At 34.6% G+C, this 13,153-nt stretch overlaps 1 protein-coding gene across 1 annotated transcript in view; it reads right to left on the minus strand.

Annotated features, from left to right (window-relative positions):
• LOC131807195 (uncharacterized) overlaps positions 1 to 13,153 on the minus strand; it is a 147,014-nt gene that overhangs the window by 21,648 nt on the left and 112,213 nt on the right. The window contains exon 3 of the mRNA XM_059132238.1: positions 12,190 to 12,499. Within this exon, the coding sequence (XP_058988221.1) occupies positions 12,190 to 12,499 (310 nt within the window). The remainder of the gene's footprint in view (positions 1 to 12,189; positions 12,500 to 13,153) is intronic.

Raw genomic sequence — 13,153 nt, forward strand, 5'->3', positions numbered from 1 at the left:
ATCTACAGGGTGAGATGAAAAAACTGCAACCAAATTCGGACTGCTGTTATTTCTAAGCCACTCGTCCGACAGCTGTTAAAATTATTCCAGTGACAGCTTAATATATTATTTACAAGCGTACAACAGCATTTTGGTGAGAATTTCCCAGAAAAAAATGTTACTCGTGATGGAATTCAAGCGTGATAGTGTGATTTCTTTGTATTTGACTGGAAAACTACAAGTGGCTATCGCTAGAGCACTCCAGTATTTAAATATGAATACATTTTTTGTGTTACGTACCATCGCTCGTTACCGTGATACTGGTAGCGTAGCCCTACGTCAAGGAAGTGGACGGAAGAAAACAGCAACATCAGCAGAAATGGTTCGATAAGTAAATAAGCGACTTGATCGAAATCCGCGTCTCAGTGGCCGGAAAATGACTCGTGAGCTGAACATATCGCAACATTCCATTCAGCAAATATTGAAAAATGAGCTCGGGGTAAAGCCATTGAAGTTCCAAAAAGTGCAAGAACTTACATCGCTACTGAAAGAAAATAGACTGAAAAGAGCTAAAGAGTTGCTTCGCTTGGCCGAAAGTGGTGAACAGCCGAATTGGGTTTTCTCTGATGAGAAAACATTCGTTGTTCAGCAGTTTGTAAGCAAAATGATCGTGTTTACTTGCCAAAGAGGTCAGCTGAAAATGTGCACTTTCGGTTTGGTGGCATATGGCTAATATATATTCGTATATAAATGTTATATATAAGTGTATAAGCTGATGATATATCCATGGCTAACGAACTGTATTCTCTTACTAATTCATATTCTTTTTCTGTATCCCAAAATATAGGCTGGAAAATGTCTTATAAAAATTGCTATTTTGATAATAATATAAAAAAAGCAATTTTGAATGTATGATTTTCCATAAAATATGTTATTGTTTGCCCGTAATACTGAAAATTTTCACCAAGTTTCGTTATACAATTGCCACTTTGGATACCCTCCTTACTTCCTTCCTGCATTACTTTTTTTGTCCCTCAAATACCATAGATATAATATCCTTTCAGTTTGAAATATTACTGTTACTTTATACCGGTATTCAAATGTACTTGATGCAACAATCGCTGCTGTCGTTACTGGCGTTTCTACCAACTTGCCTACTTGCCAGTCAGCCTGCCTGTTGATATTTGCAAAAGTTCTGAGGGGAAATAGAGAAATTTCACACAAGGCGACAATTGTTCGTCAATGACAGCCAACGAACTAACCAACCAGGAGAAGGAAATGTTCCAAAGATATTTTTCTTTGTCACAGAGTTTTCAATACAGTTTTTATTTTCCGTTCAATTTTATCACTCATTGTGGATGTGACAAAAAGCGAACATTTTATTCTTCACATCGTGTTTTTTTCCTTTTGTGGAGATCTATGTGGAAATGAAATATGAAAAATGTGGGTTTTTCGTTCGTTCGTTCGAGTGTCGGCATTCACTTGCATTCGACCGACTTTGATTGATGTGTGGTGGTGGTGGTGTTGGCGTATGAGTGATATGATCACAAATGCATTGTATTTATAACTTAAAAAAGTACTCATACGCACTGATGATACATTTGATAGCATAGTAACAGAGAACAGCAATGTGCGAATTTATACAAATAGACTTTGAATTATTAATGGTTTTTTTTTTGAAAAGTTAATTGAATTAACTTGTATTTCAGAGATATATAAAAGCATAAAAATGAGTGAGTGATTGACTGGTTCATCAATGCCCAGGAGAAAATACTGAAACTAGAATCTTGAAATTTTGCACGAGGCCAGTCTTGGTGTATTGGCGTGCGATAAGACTTGGTTTTGGGAATTTCGTGCTAAAAAGGTACGAAAAGCTAAACGGAATTAGCTAGAACTCTAAAATTTGGAATGAGTGTCACTGACAGAGTACAGGATAGATGTAGCAAAGGGTTTTTAGAAAATCGAACTTTAAGGTTATGAACATTTCAAAAATGTTACTAAATTTATAAAATGCTACCATTTGGTGTTATGTGAACGGGTAGAGCTAAAAACTTGAAACTTGGTATGAGAATCAAGATTGGAAAGTAAGTTGGTGGTTTTGAAAATGAGTACTGAGTGTGCGAACTATACTAAATGAATTAAATGGAACAGTTTGGTTTAGGTTGAAGGGATAAAGCTTAAATTTTGTATTGGGGTCTCTATTGGAATAGGTTTATGATAAATAGGTGGTTTTAGAAATGGTACCATGTTTGCTACAATTTGGTATTGGGTGAACATATAGTGCTTGAAATCTGAAGTTGGGAATTAGGGTCATTGTTCATGTGTAGCCTGGACATATGTAGGCTGTTTCGGACATTTTTACCTTATTTGTTTTTACCATATTTGTACTGAATGGTACTATATTTTGTATTGTATTCCGAAATTTGATATTTAGATTACTGATGGTATCTGTGTTTGAGATTTGGCGGTGTTTTGGAAATGCGACCTATATTTTACGAAAAGTACTAAATAGTACTAAACTTGGTTTTGGTTGAATTTGACAATAATATTCTTTTTATACCCTCTACCAAAAAAGGTATGGAGGGTATATTAATTTCGTCATTCTGTTTGTAACTTATCGAAATAATCATTTTAGACCCAACAAAGTATATATATTCTTGATCAGCGTAAAATTCTAAGACGATTTAGCCCTGTCCGTCCGTCTGTCCATCTGTTATAATCACGCTACAGTCTAAACGAATTAAGATAGGAAGCTAAAATTTTGCACAGATCTCTCTTTTGTCTGCAGGCAGGTCAAGTTCTAAGATGGGCTATATCGGTCCACGATATCGTATAGCCCCCATATAACGGTACCCCCGATATTCGGTATTTTGATGATGTTAACCACATTTTTCAATGGAATTGTCTGAAAATCCACACAAGTAGTTCCTTGTGGGTACTTTATACCTCGGCAGAGAATTATCTATATAGGTCCACAATATCGTATAGCCCCCATATAACGGTACCCCCGATATTCGGTATTTTGATGATTTTACCAACATTTTTCAATGGAATTGTCTGAAAATCCACACAAGGAGTTCCTTGTGGGTACTTTATACCTCGGCAGAGAATTGTCCATACAGGTCCACAATATCGTATATCCCCCATATAACGGTACCCCCCGATATTCGGTATTTTGATGATTTTACCCACATTTTTCAACGGAATTGTCTGAAAATCCACACAAGGAGTTCCTTGTGGGTACTTTATACCTCGGCAGATAATTATCTATATAGGTCCACAATATCGTATATCCCCCATATACGGTACCCCCCGATATTCGGTATTTTGTTGATTTTACCCACATTTTTCAATGGAATTGTCTGACATTCCACAAAAGGAGTCCCTTGTGCGCATTTTACCTCCCCAAAAAGAATTGTCTATATAGGTCCACGAAATCGTATATCCCCCATATAACTGTAACCCCCGATATTCGGTATTTTGATGATGTTAGCCACGCTTTTCAATGGAATTGTCTTAAAATTAACACAAGTAGTTCCTTGTGAGTACTTCACACCCTGAGAGAGAATTGTCTATACAGGTCCACGATATCGTATATCCCCCATATAACTGTACCCCCGATATTCGGTATTTTGATGTTTTTAGCCATATTTTTCAACGGAATGGGGTTCTTTGTACACAAGGGGTTCTTTGTGAGCACTTTACCCCCCGACAGAGAATTCTCTATATAGGTTAACGATATCGTATAGCTCCAATATAACGGTACCCCGCGATATTCGGTATTTTGATGATTTTAGCCACATTTTCCAATCGTATTGTCTGAAAATCCATACAGGGAGTTCTTAGTGAACACTTTACCACTGAAACGGAATTGTCTATATAGGTCCACAATATCGTATATCCCCCGTATAACGGTACTCCCCGATATTCCGTATTTTATGATTTGACCCACATTTTTCATCGGAATTGTCTGAAAATCCACAGAAGGAGTTCCTTGTGGGTACTTTAGACATCGGCAGATAATTATCTATATAGGTCCACAATATCGTATAGCCCCCATATAACGGTACCTCCAGATATTCGGTATTTTTATGATTTTACCCACAATTTTCAACAGAATTGTCTGAAAATCCATACAAGGAGTTCCTTGTGAGTACTTTACACGCAGACATAGATTTGTCTTTATAGGTCCACAATATCGTATATCCCCCCATATATCGGCACCTTCCTATATTAGATATTTTAACGATTTTAAAAAAATTTTTATTGGATTTTATTTTTTTTTTTTGAAAATTTTCTAATTCGTTCCAAATGGTGGACGGTATTCAAAGTTCGGCCCGGCCGAACTTACTGCTTTTTTACTTCTTTGATATTGTGGTCTCTGTTGGCATCTTGGATTGAGGTTTGGCGGTGGGTTTGAAAATGTGTACTATATTTGTACGAAAAGTACTAAGTGGTATTACATTTGGTATTGGGTAACTGGTATTGGAATACTGAAATTTGATATGGATGTCACTGCTGGTGTCTGTGGTTGAAAGAAGCTGGCGGTTTAGGACATGTGTGTTATAATTGTTTTAAATGTTACTAAAGGGGGGAATTGAAGAGCTGAAATCCCAAATGTTGATATTAAGGTCACTGTTGGTATCTAAGTTTGAGATATGGAGAGTGTTTTGCAAACGCTTACTATAATTGTACGAAAGGAATGGCTCCAAATTTGGTAATGAGTGAATTGCTGAAATTTAATATGGATATCACTGATGGTGTCTGTAATTAAGAAAATGAGGTGATTTTGGAAATGCGTACTATAAGCGTACGAAAGTTGATTGAGGTCACCTTTGGCGTCTAGGGTGGAGAAAATAAGTTGTTTTAGATATGCGTTTTGTAACTGTACTTAAAGTATTGAAATAAATTTGGGATTTGGTCTTAGGATAGAGCTGGAATTCTGAAATTTGATATGGAGTCCCAGTTGGTATTTAGTTTTGAGAGAAGGAGTTGAATTTGGGAACGCATACTATGATTAATCGAAAAGTACTTAATGGTACTAAATTTGCCGTTGAGTGAATGGAACGGCATGAATCCTGAAATCAGATATTGAGATCACAGTTGGATTCTGGGATTTAGATATGGTTGTGTCCAAATTTTAGTATTGAAAAAAATTTGAATGTGGAACCAGAAAAATTAAATGTGGAACCTAAAAATATTTAATATTTATTACAAAAACCTAAACTACCCGACGAGATCCCTTAAGATTACAGTTTTTTCTTGGAAATGAAACCAAAAGAATTAAAAACCTTTTTGAATATTTTTGCGAGAACCTAAATTGACATCCTAAGCTGAAGTTTTCAAATCAGGTAATACCGTACCTTAATGTCCAAACAATTATGTCCAAAATTATTCATTTTTCTGGAAAATTCTAAAGTCAATCCTGATTTTAACTGAAGGATAGGCGGACATAGTTTAATCAATTAAGAATTTTATGTCGATCACGAACATGGGCTCGCCGATGAATATTTCGAGTTGTTGAAACGAAATGTGAACGAATACTGATCATTATTGCTGAATATACACTTTGCACCACTTATTACTTCGTACTTTTTATACCCCTAAATTGGAAATTTTAGAATAATTTCAGAAGTATTCCACAAAGGCTTATATTCATGAACATTTTCAAAGTCCTAACTGTTACTGATAGCCTTGTTACAATGCTTCCCTTTATTGCTTTCCATTCCTTTTTAAGACGAAGTTCAAAAAAGTGACTCTCATTCAAAATTGTAAAGGTTCGGCTCCGTTCAAAACGCTCAATATCAATGTTGCACCTAAGAAGTATGAATTTTCAATAATCTCTTCTACAATCTCTCTCTACCAATAAGCCCAAGAACTGACCAAAAATATCCAAACTCTAGCTCTAATTGGTTTGTGCGGTTTCGCACTTTAAATACACTTTCTGTATGAATTTCCGTAAATTCCGCCTTATTTCATCCCTATCATAATATTGGTAGCCCTCATGCTTAATTTTCGAATTATAGTTTAACTGCTACGCCTTGAGTTTCAAAGATAAATTTTTAGTATCCAAAACAGGGTGAGATGAAAAAAACTGCAACCAACTGCACATTTCTGTTATTTCTAAGTTACTCGTCCGACAGTTGTATTCCAGTGGCAGCTCATTATATTGTTTACAAGCGCACAAAATCATTTTGGTGAGAATTTTCCAGAAAAAAGTTATTCGTGATGGAATACAAGCGTGATAGTGTGATTTCGTTGTATTTGGTAGGAAACCCACAAGTGGCTGTCGTTAGAGCATTGCGACATTTAAATGTGAATAAATCTTTTGTGTCTCGTACCATCGTTCGTGCCACCCAAGAATGATTACAAAATGAGTTTCTTCGCTTCATTTTCAGCTCACAATGACTACCAAACTCTTCGGATACCAATCCGTTGGACTATTGTGTCTGGAGTATTTTGGAAAGCAAGGTTGGTACTAAAAAATACCAAAGTGTCGATCACCTCAAGAAAGCGCTTCGTTGGGAATGGGAGAAAATACCGCAAAGCAACATTCGGACAGCGTGTTTCATTGGCCGTGCAAAAGGTGACCAATTCGAAAAAAATTAAAGTTATTCTAAAATTTGACGATATTTCCGACTATTTTTGCTTTCATTCAATAAAATTAAAAAAAGGAAAAATTATGGCATATGACTTTATTGCAGTTTTATTATCTCACCCTGTATATATTATAACAGAAATGTACGGAAGTCTATGGCTCGGGTTTTTCCAAAATGGTTAGTTTTTAGACATTTTTTTAACATTCTACCTAAATTAGTTAGTTTTTTCTAGTTTGTCATTTTTAATATATTTATTTAAAATCAAATATTTTATAATATTTTAGGAAACCCCTGACCATTTGTATCTCTGCAAAACTCCTTGAAGTCCAACACCTTTATTTAAACCGATAGGCGTTATGAAAAAAAGTTGTTTGCAAACCGTATTTCATGCTTTCAATTTGTATTAACAAAACTGAGCAAAACTCAGAAAAGAACATCGACATTTACATCTGAAGAGTAAATCTCTATTTCTTCAAAGTCACCCACAAATCCAATCATGCTCCCATAGCTCCTACTATCCATCCATTCATTCACTCAGCGATACACATTGAAATTTGTATTTGAAAGTAAGTTGAAATTAAGTGGTTTTCGAGGCATCATTTGTTCAATAAAACCACAAAGCGGAGGAAGAGGATGTAGAACAACAACTACCAAATATTCTATTCAATGATATAAATAAAAACAAAAACAACAGCAGTGATATTAAGCAACCATGGAAGACATATTTATTCTTTATAGCAAGTGCCGGCAGTGGCGAGAAAGATAACTGTTGTTAAATACTTGTCTGTATTTGGGGTCAACTGTGGCCCATAGTATGACAATTATGTTATCTGAATTTACTTTAAAATATGACCTATGATGGTCAATAAAAAAAAACATGTATTAAAATTCACCACTGCAGCAAGTATTGTGATTGAAAAATAATTTAAAAAGAGAATCCATTTAGAAAAAATATGTCTAAAATCTGTTATTATATAGTCCTTAAAAAGGTAAGTTAAAAATCTACAACTATTGCTGGTTGAAACTTTTTAAATTTTATTTTTTTACTAAATATAAAAAAATATTTAAAAAAAATTTAAAGTCCTCTAATATCATTGTCGAGTAAATGAGTTTGTAAAAATATAGGACTATTACTTTGAAATATGTCTAAACAATTATTTTAAAATGAAAAAGAAAGAAAACTAAAAAAAAAACTTCATTACAATTTCAGAAAAGTTTTTAAAATAAGATCTTTAAAAGTCTAGGCAAATCATTGAAAAATGTGTTAACACCATTTAAAAGTCTTTGAGAAGAGTTAGAAACAACTAAAAAAGCTGTAAGTTCGGCCGGGCCGAACTTTGAATACCCTCCACCATTTGGAACGAATTTGGCAATATTCAAAAAAAAAAAAAAATTCTGTCAAATCAATACGACGATGTTGACCTGCATAGGCAGCTTTTGTCAGAAACCAATAAAATATTCAAATGCGAAACTTGATAAAAAAATCGGTGAATAATGTACCTAAAATCATCAAAATTCCGAATATAGGGAGGAGCCGTTGGTTATTGGGGCTAATCGAAGACGTGGCCAATTTCTTGTCATAGTCTGTAGTATTCATTACGAACTTCAAATAAAAAATTTGAAACTATTCCGGTGAATAATGTTGCTTAAATCACCAAAATACCGAAAAAAGGGAGGTACTGTTATATGGGGGCTATACCAAAACGTGGACCTACATCACCTATTTTCAATACCAAAAGTCCTGTAGACATAATTCATATTTGAGTAAATTTTATCAACCTACTTCATTTCGTTCGGAAGCTAGAGTGATTTCCACAGGCGGACAGACAGACAGGGCATCGCTAAATCGACATAGAAATTTTTGCTGATCAAGTATATATATACTTTGCGGGGTCTAAAATGTATATTTCGAGGTGTTACAAACGGAATGACAAACTTAATATACCCTCCATGCTATGGTGGAAAATTTACAACACCTCGAAACATCGAAATAAAATTTGTAACACCGCAACACTAAGCGTTTGAGTATTATATACAAGTCGCTTTTATCGTCCGAACCTTACGAAATTTTGCAAGGGGGTAGGGTTTGAGTCAGAGTTAAAGGCTATTGTTTTTAAAGATGTAAATTTAGGGGTTCAAATGGACCAAAAAATCGTTTTACAGTTCTCAATTGAAAACCAATCGACACGGAGTTTTTTTCCTGAGAAGAGATCTGAGGACAGGGAACAAGTCTAACAGTTTGGATGACCACTGGATTATATTTAGCTGTAAAATGGACTACAACTTTCGTATGAAATTGTTTTGAATAACTAACAATATGAAGAAGTGCCTAAATAGTAGATAAGGTTAACATCTGGACGGGGTTCTATGATATTATTTCAAACATAAAATGGATTTGAACATAAGGGGGCTTCCAACATATTGTAGTATATCACATCGGCTTATGTTTTGATTTTTTTTTTTTTGAGAACTAAAAATATGTTTCAAAAAAATTCACAATGGAAAGTTCTTAAAAAATATTGAGAAATCTGAAAGCCATAAAACACATTTCAAAAAATCCTCAACTCTGAAAGTCTTGAATTACTCTGGAAAAATCCACAACTTTAAAAATTTAGAGAAATATTTAAAAACAAGTACGCATAGGCTATAGTCGTGCGGTGCCGACTATTTTATACCCTACAACACTACAATATGTTAGAAGCCCCCTTATGTCCAAATCCATATTGGAAGATTTCGCTTTTGAAATTAGGATTTTGACTAGGGACAGTTGCCCAATATTTATGCACTCCGACGGACTGTTACTTGTTGTGGTCCATTTTACACCTAAATATAATACAATGGTAATCCAAAATACTAGAATTCTTCCCTGTCCTTAACTCTCTTCACAGGCGTGTCGATTGGCTTCAATTGTGTTATCGGAAAAACATTTCTGTTGTTGGTTAATTTGAACCCCTAAATATTTTGCAATAATCTCCAAAAGCAAGAAGCCCCTCTGTACCTCCAAATTTAGACACATCTATATGATTTGCTTGTCTTCGATATTTGGCTATATTCGTCAACGAAGTCAGCATAAAAAAGCCAGAAGTTCGCCTTTTGTGTATTTCGGATATCGCCTGAAAGTAATGCTGGTATTTTTTCACACAAAATTGGTGGTCCATTCTACCCGCTGTCCTAAACTCTAACTTTATGCGAGATTTCGTGTCCTTTGGTTTCTATTTGTGACTATTATAACGGCAAATCAGGGAAATTTTTAGTTGTTGGTCCATTTCAACCCCTAATATATTACGGACATCTTTGAAAACAATAGGCCTAGCCCTTCTGAGCCTAACCCCACCCTTATGAAAATTTTCGTGAGGATCGGACGATATTTGCATTACTTATGTAATTTCCCCAACCTGTGTTGTAAGGTGGAAAAAAATTACAAAATATTATGAATCAAATTGAAAGAATCGCATGCGATAAAAATATGAAAAAATAAAAAATATGTCACAAAATACTACAAAATCTATATTAACATCATTATTGGTATCTTTTTATGCGATTTTCTTAGGTTTTATTCTTTTATGCCAAGAGGGCATTCTGAATTGACAAAATTTGTCAAAATCTGTCCAGCCATTCTTGAGATATAAGCGTTCTAGCTAACATCCCCTTCCTTTGTATATATCCATTGTATATATTTCGCTATATATATCCGATATATTTACTATAGGCATTTACGTAACGGTCAGAATTGAGCTGTTCGTCAATTTTTGATTTCACCGGGATTAAAAATATTCGCGATTTAATGGCAAATTTGACTTTTATTTAACACAAATGTTATGGTCTATTTCACCCACTAAATATTACCCGATGACCATCAAAATTGGAAGGCTTCTGCCCAGCCCTAAGCTCTAGACCCATGCTAACTTCCGCGATTGGTCTATAATTGTGACCTGTAGAGCAACTGCAAAATCAGGCAATTTTTCAGAATTTGGTCCATTTCAATCCCTAAATATTATGCCATCATCTCCAAAAGAAATAGGGTTCTATTCTGACCCCAGCCCCACATCCATTCTAAATTTCGTGAAGATCGGGCCATAATTGCGACCTGTAGAGTGATTACAAATTAACATGGACAGACGGACAGACGGACGGACGGACATACATAGCTAGATCGACTCAGCTCGGCGAGCTAGGAAGATCCATATATACTTTCCTATATGGGAAACGAATATTTCGTGGTGTTACATAATTTTTGGCCCAATCAAACTTATAATACCCCAACACATAGTGTTGTAGGGTATAAAAATTCACAATGGAAAGTTCTTAAATAATATTTAGAAATCTGAAAGCCATAAAACACATTTCAAAAAATCCTCAACTCTGAAAGTCTTGAATTACTCTGGAAAAATCCACAACTTTAAAAATTTAGAGAAATATTTAAAAAAAAACACGGCTCTGAAAGTCCAGAAAAATATTTTTAATAAACCTTTTCTCTGAAAGTGCTGAAGTTGAATTTTTTCAAAATGTACTCCTCTGTAATAATGTACTGCTCTGTAAGTCATGAACAAATGTTTAAAGATTCTAGAAAGTGGAACTCGTGAGAAAATTCAAAACAATCAACGGGTGTGAAAGTCGAAATAATTCCAAGTCTGAGAAAATCGTGGATAAAATATTAAGAAAAAATTCACTATTGTGGAAGTCGTCAAATTTTAAAAATTTATAATATCTTCTACTCTGAAAGCTTAGCCTTGAAAATAATTATATTGTACGTCACCGAGAGAACGTGGTAAACATATTCATATAAAATCCACGACGTTCACAATATATTAAAAAAATAAACAGAATTCTAAAAGTTATTGAAGATATTTTTTTATTCACGTTTCCGAATGCTTTGAACATATTTTGTTTAAATCCAAAAAAAAAAAAAACATTCATTGAAAAATTATGTTTAAATAATCCACAGCACGGAAAGTAATAAAAAAATCAAAGACTGTGAAAATCGTAAATAAAATATTTTTTAAAAAATTCAGGACTATGGAAATCCTTAGAATAATAGGTTTAAAAATAAGACTTTTTGTCAAACGCCATAATTTTTACATTTTTTTTTTCAAGTTTTATTGAATGAAAGCAAAAAATGTCGGACTATTGGTGTGAGAACAGATGATTTTTTTAATTCTTGAAAACAATTTTTTTTGATTATGTTTACGAGATAATATTAATGTTCTCACTAAAATGTATTTGAAATTCGAATCTTTTAAAACGTTTAAAAATCCACGACGGCAACTTTGAAAGCCATTTCGAAAGGTTCTTTATAAAATATACTTTCAAAGTCCGCGTCAATAGATCCAAAAGCACTTGGGAAATTTATTGTAAATATTCTTTGTGGTTTCTAGGAGCCACTGCATTGAAAACAAATGCCCTTTCTCAATCGACAGACGAAAATCGACCGAGCTACCTTTCCGACATAAATAAAAACACAACAACAGTAACAACTATTTAAATGAAATTGGCATCCCGATTGAAATCGTAATCGCATCAATGAGGGGAATAAAAAAACGACGAGATTCAATGCCAATGGAAGTCGAAGACCGACTAGGTGGACGATGCAAATCTGATTGTGTTCACTTACCATTTAATGTTGAGGTTAGGGTATCCGATGTTGAGTTTGTTGAATTGGTTAGCGTTGTGTTGGCCGCGTCACTTGTTGTACTGGCGTGACGGGTTAGAAAGTCCTGGCGTCGCTGCTCAATTATGGAATTAATTGAATGCTGTTGCAGCAGTTCAGTGCCAACTGTAGCCGCAGCGGCCGCGGCAGCAGCTGTCAATGTCGTTGTGTCTGCTGACAGGCCAGTAATGGTGTTGTTGGGAGATCTCATCGCGCCCGGGGATGTAGTTGTATTCAATGAAGCTTGGTGGCAGTTGGAATCATTTGAATTGAACTGGAATAAGAGAAGGAGGAAGAAGAAAATGAAAAAACAACCATTAGATTGGTGTATTCACAGTTATTCAAATAATTAAGACAATTAAGCTGTGATAATTGTTTGTAAAAACAGCCAAAGAAAGAGTAACACACAAATGTCAAGTGCGGCATAATTTTTGAGAGATTTCCGGTGCTATTGTTGTTGTTGTTGCTGTCGTTATTTATTCGTTGAATGGCAAAAAGAAAGAATGCCTTTCATTTAATTGTGTTAATATTTACACTTGGGGAATTTGTGGATAGACATCACCCGGCAAAAGTCCCTGAGCTCAGCAGGTAAACATTAGCAAAAGAACAATTGTCATCAGAGCAGAAGAGCTCCTAAAGTGTGTCTTGTTAAGGAAAGCCCGTTAAGGAGTTGCAACAGTTTGAAACACAGCGGCATGAGTATTTCTAAACATACAGATATACATAGGTGCACGAATACATATATTCACACAAAACACGCAAACTTGTCAATGAAGACTCATTATTTTTCTTCACATACGTCAAGAGTTGGGAGACAGTGGTTTTAATGATTTTTTTTTAAATCTAACATGGATTCACATAGTTATTCGAAAGATGAAAATACTTGTTTTAAATCCATAAATCAAAGCGTGATAGGAATTTAAAAAGT

Source organism: Musca domestica, unplaced genomic scaffold (assembly GCF_030504385.1).
Source record: "Musca domestica strain aabys unplaced genomic scaffold, Musca_domestica.polishedcontigs.V.1.1 117, whole genome shotgun sequence".
Classification (NCBI taxonomy): domain Eukaryota; kingdom Metazoa; phylum Arthropoda; class Insecta; order Diptera; family Muscidae; genus Musca; species Musca domestica.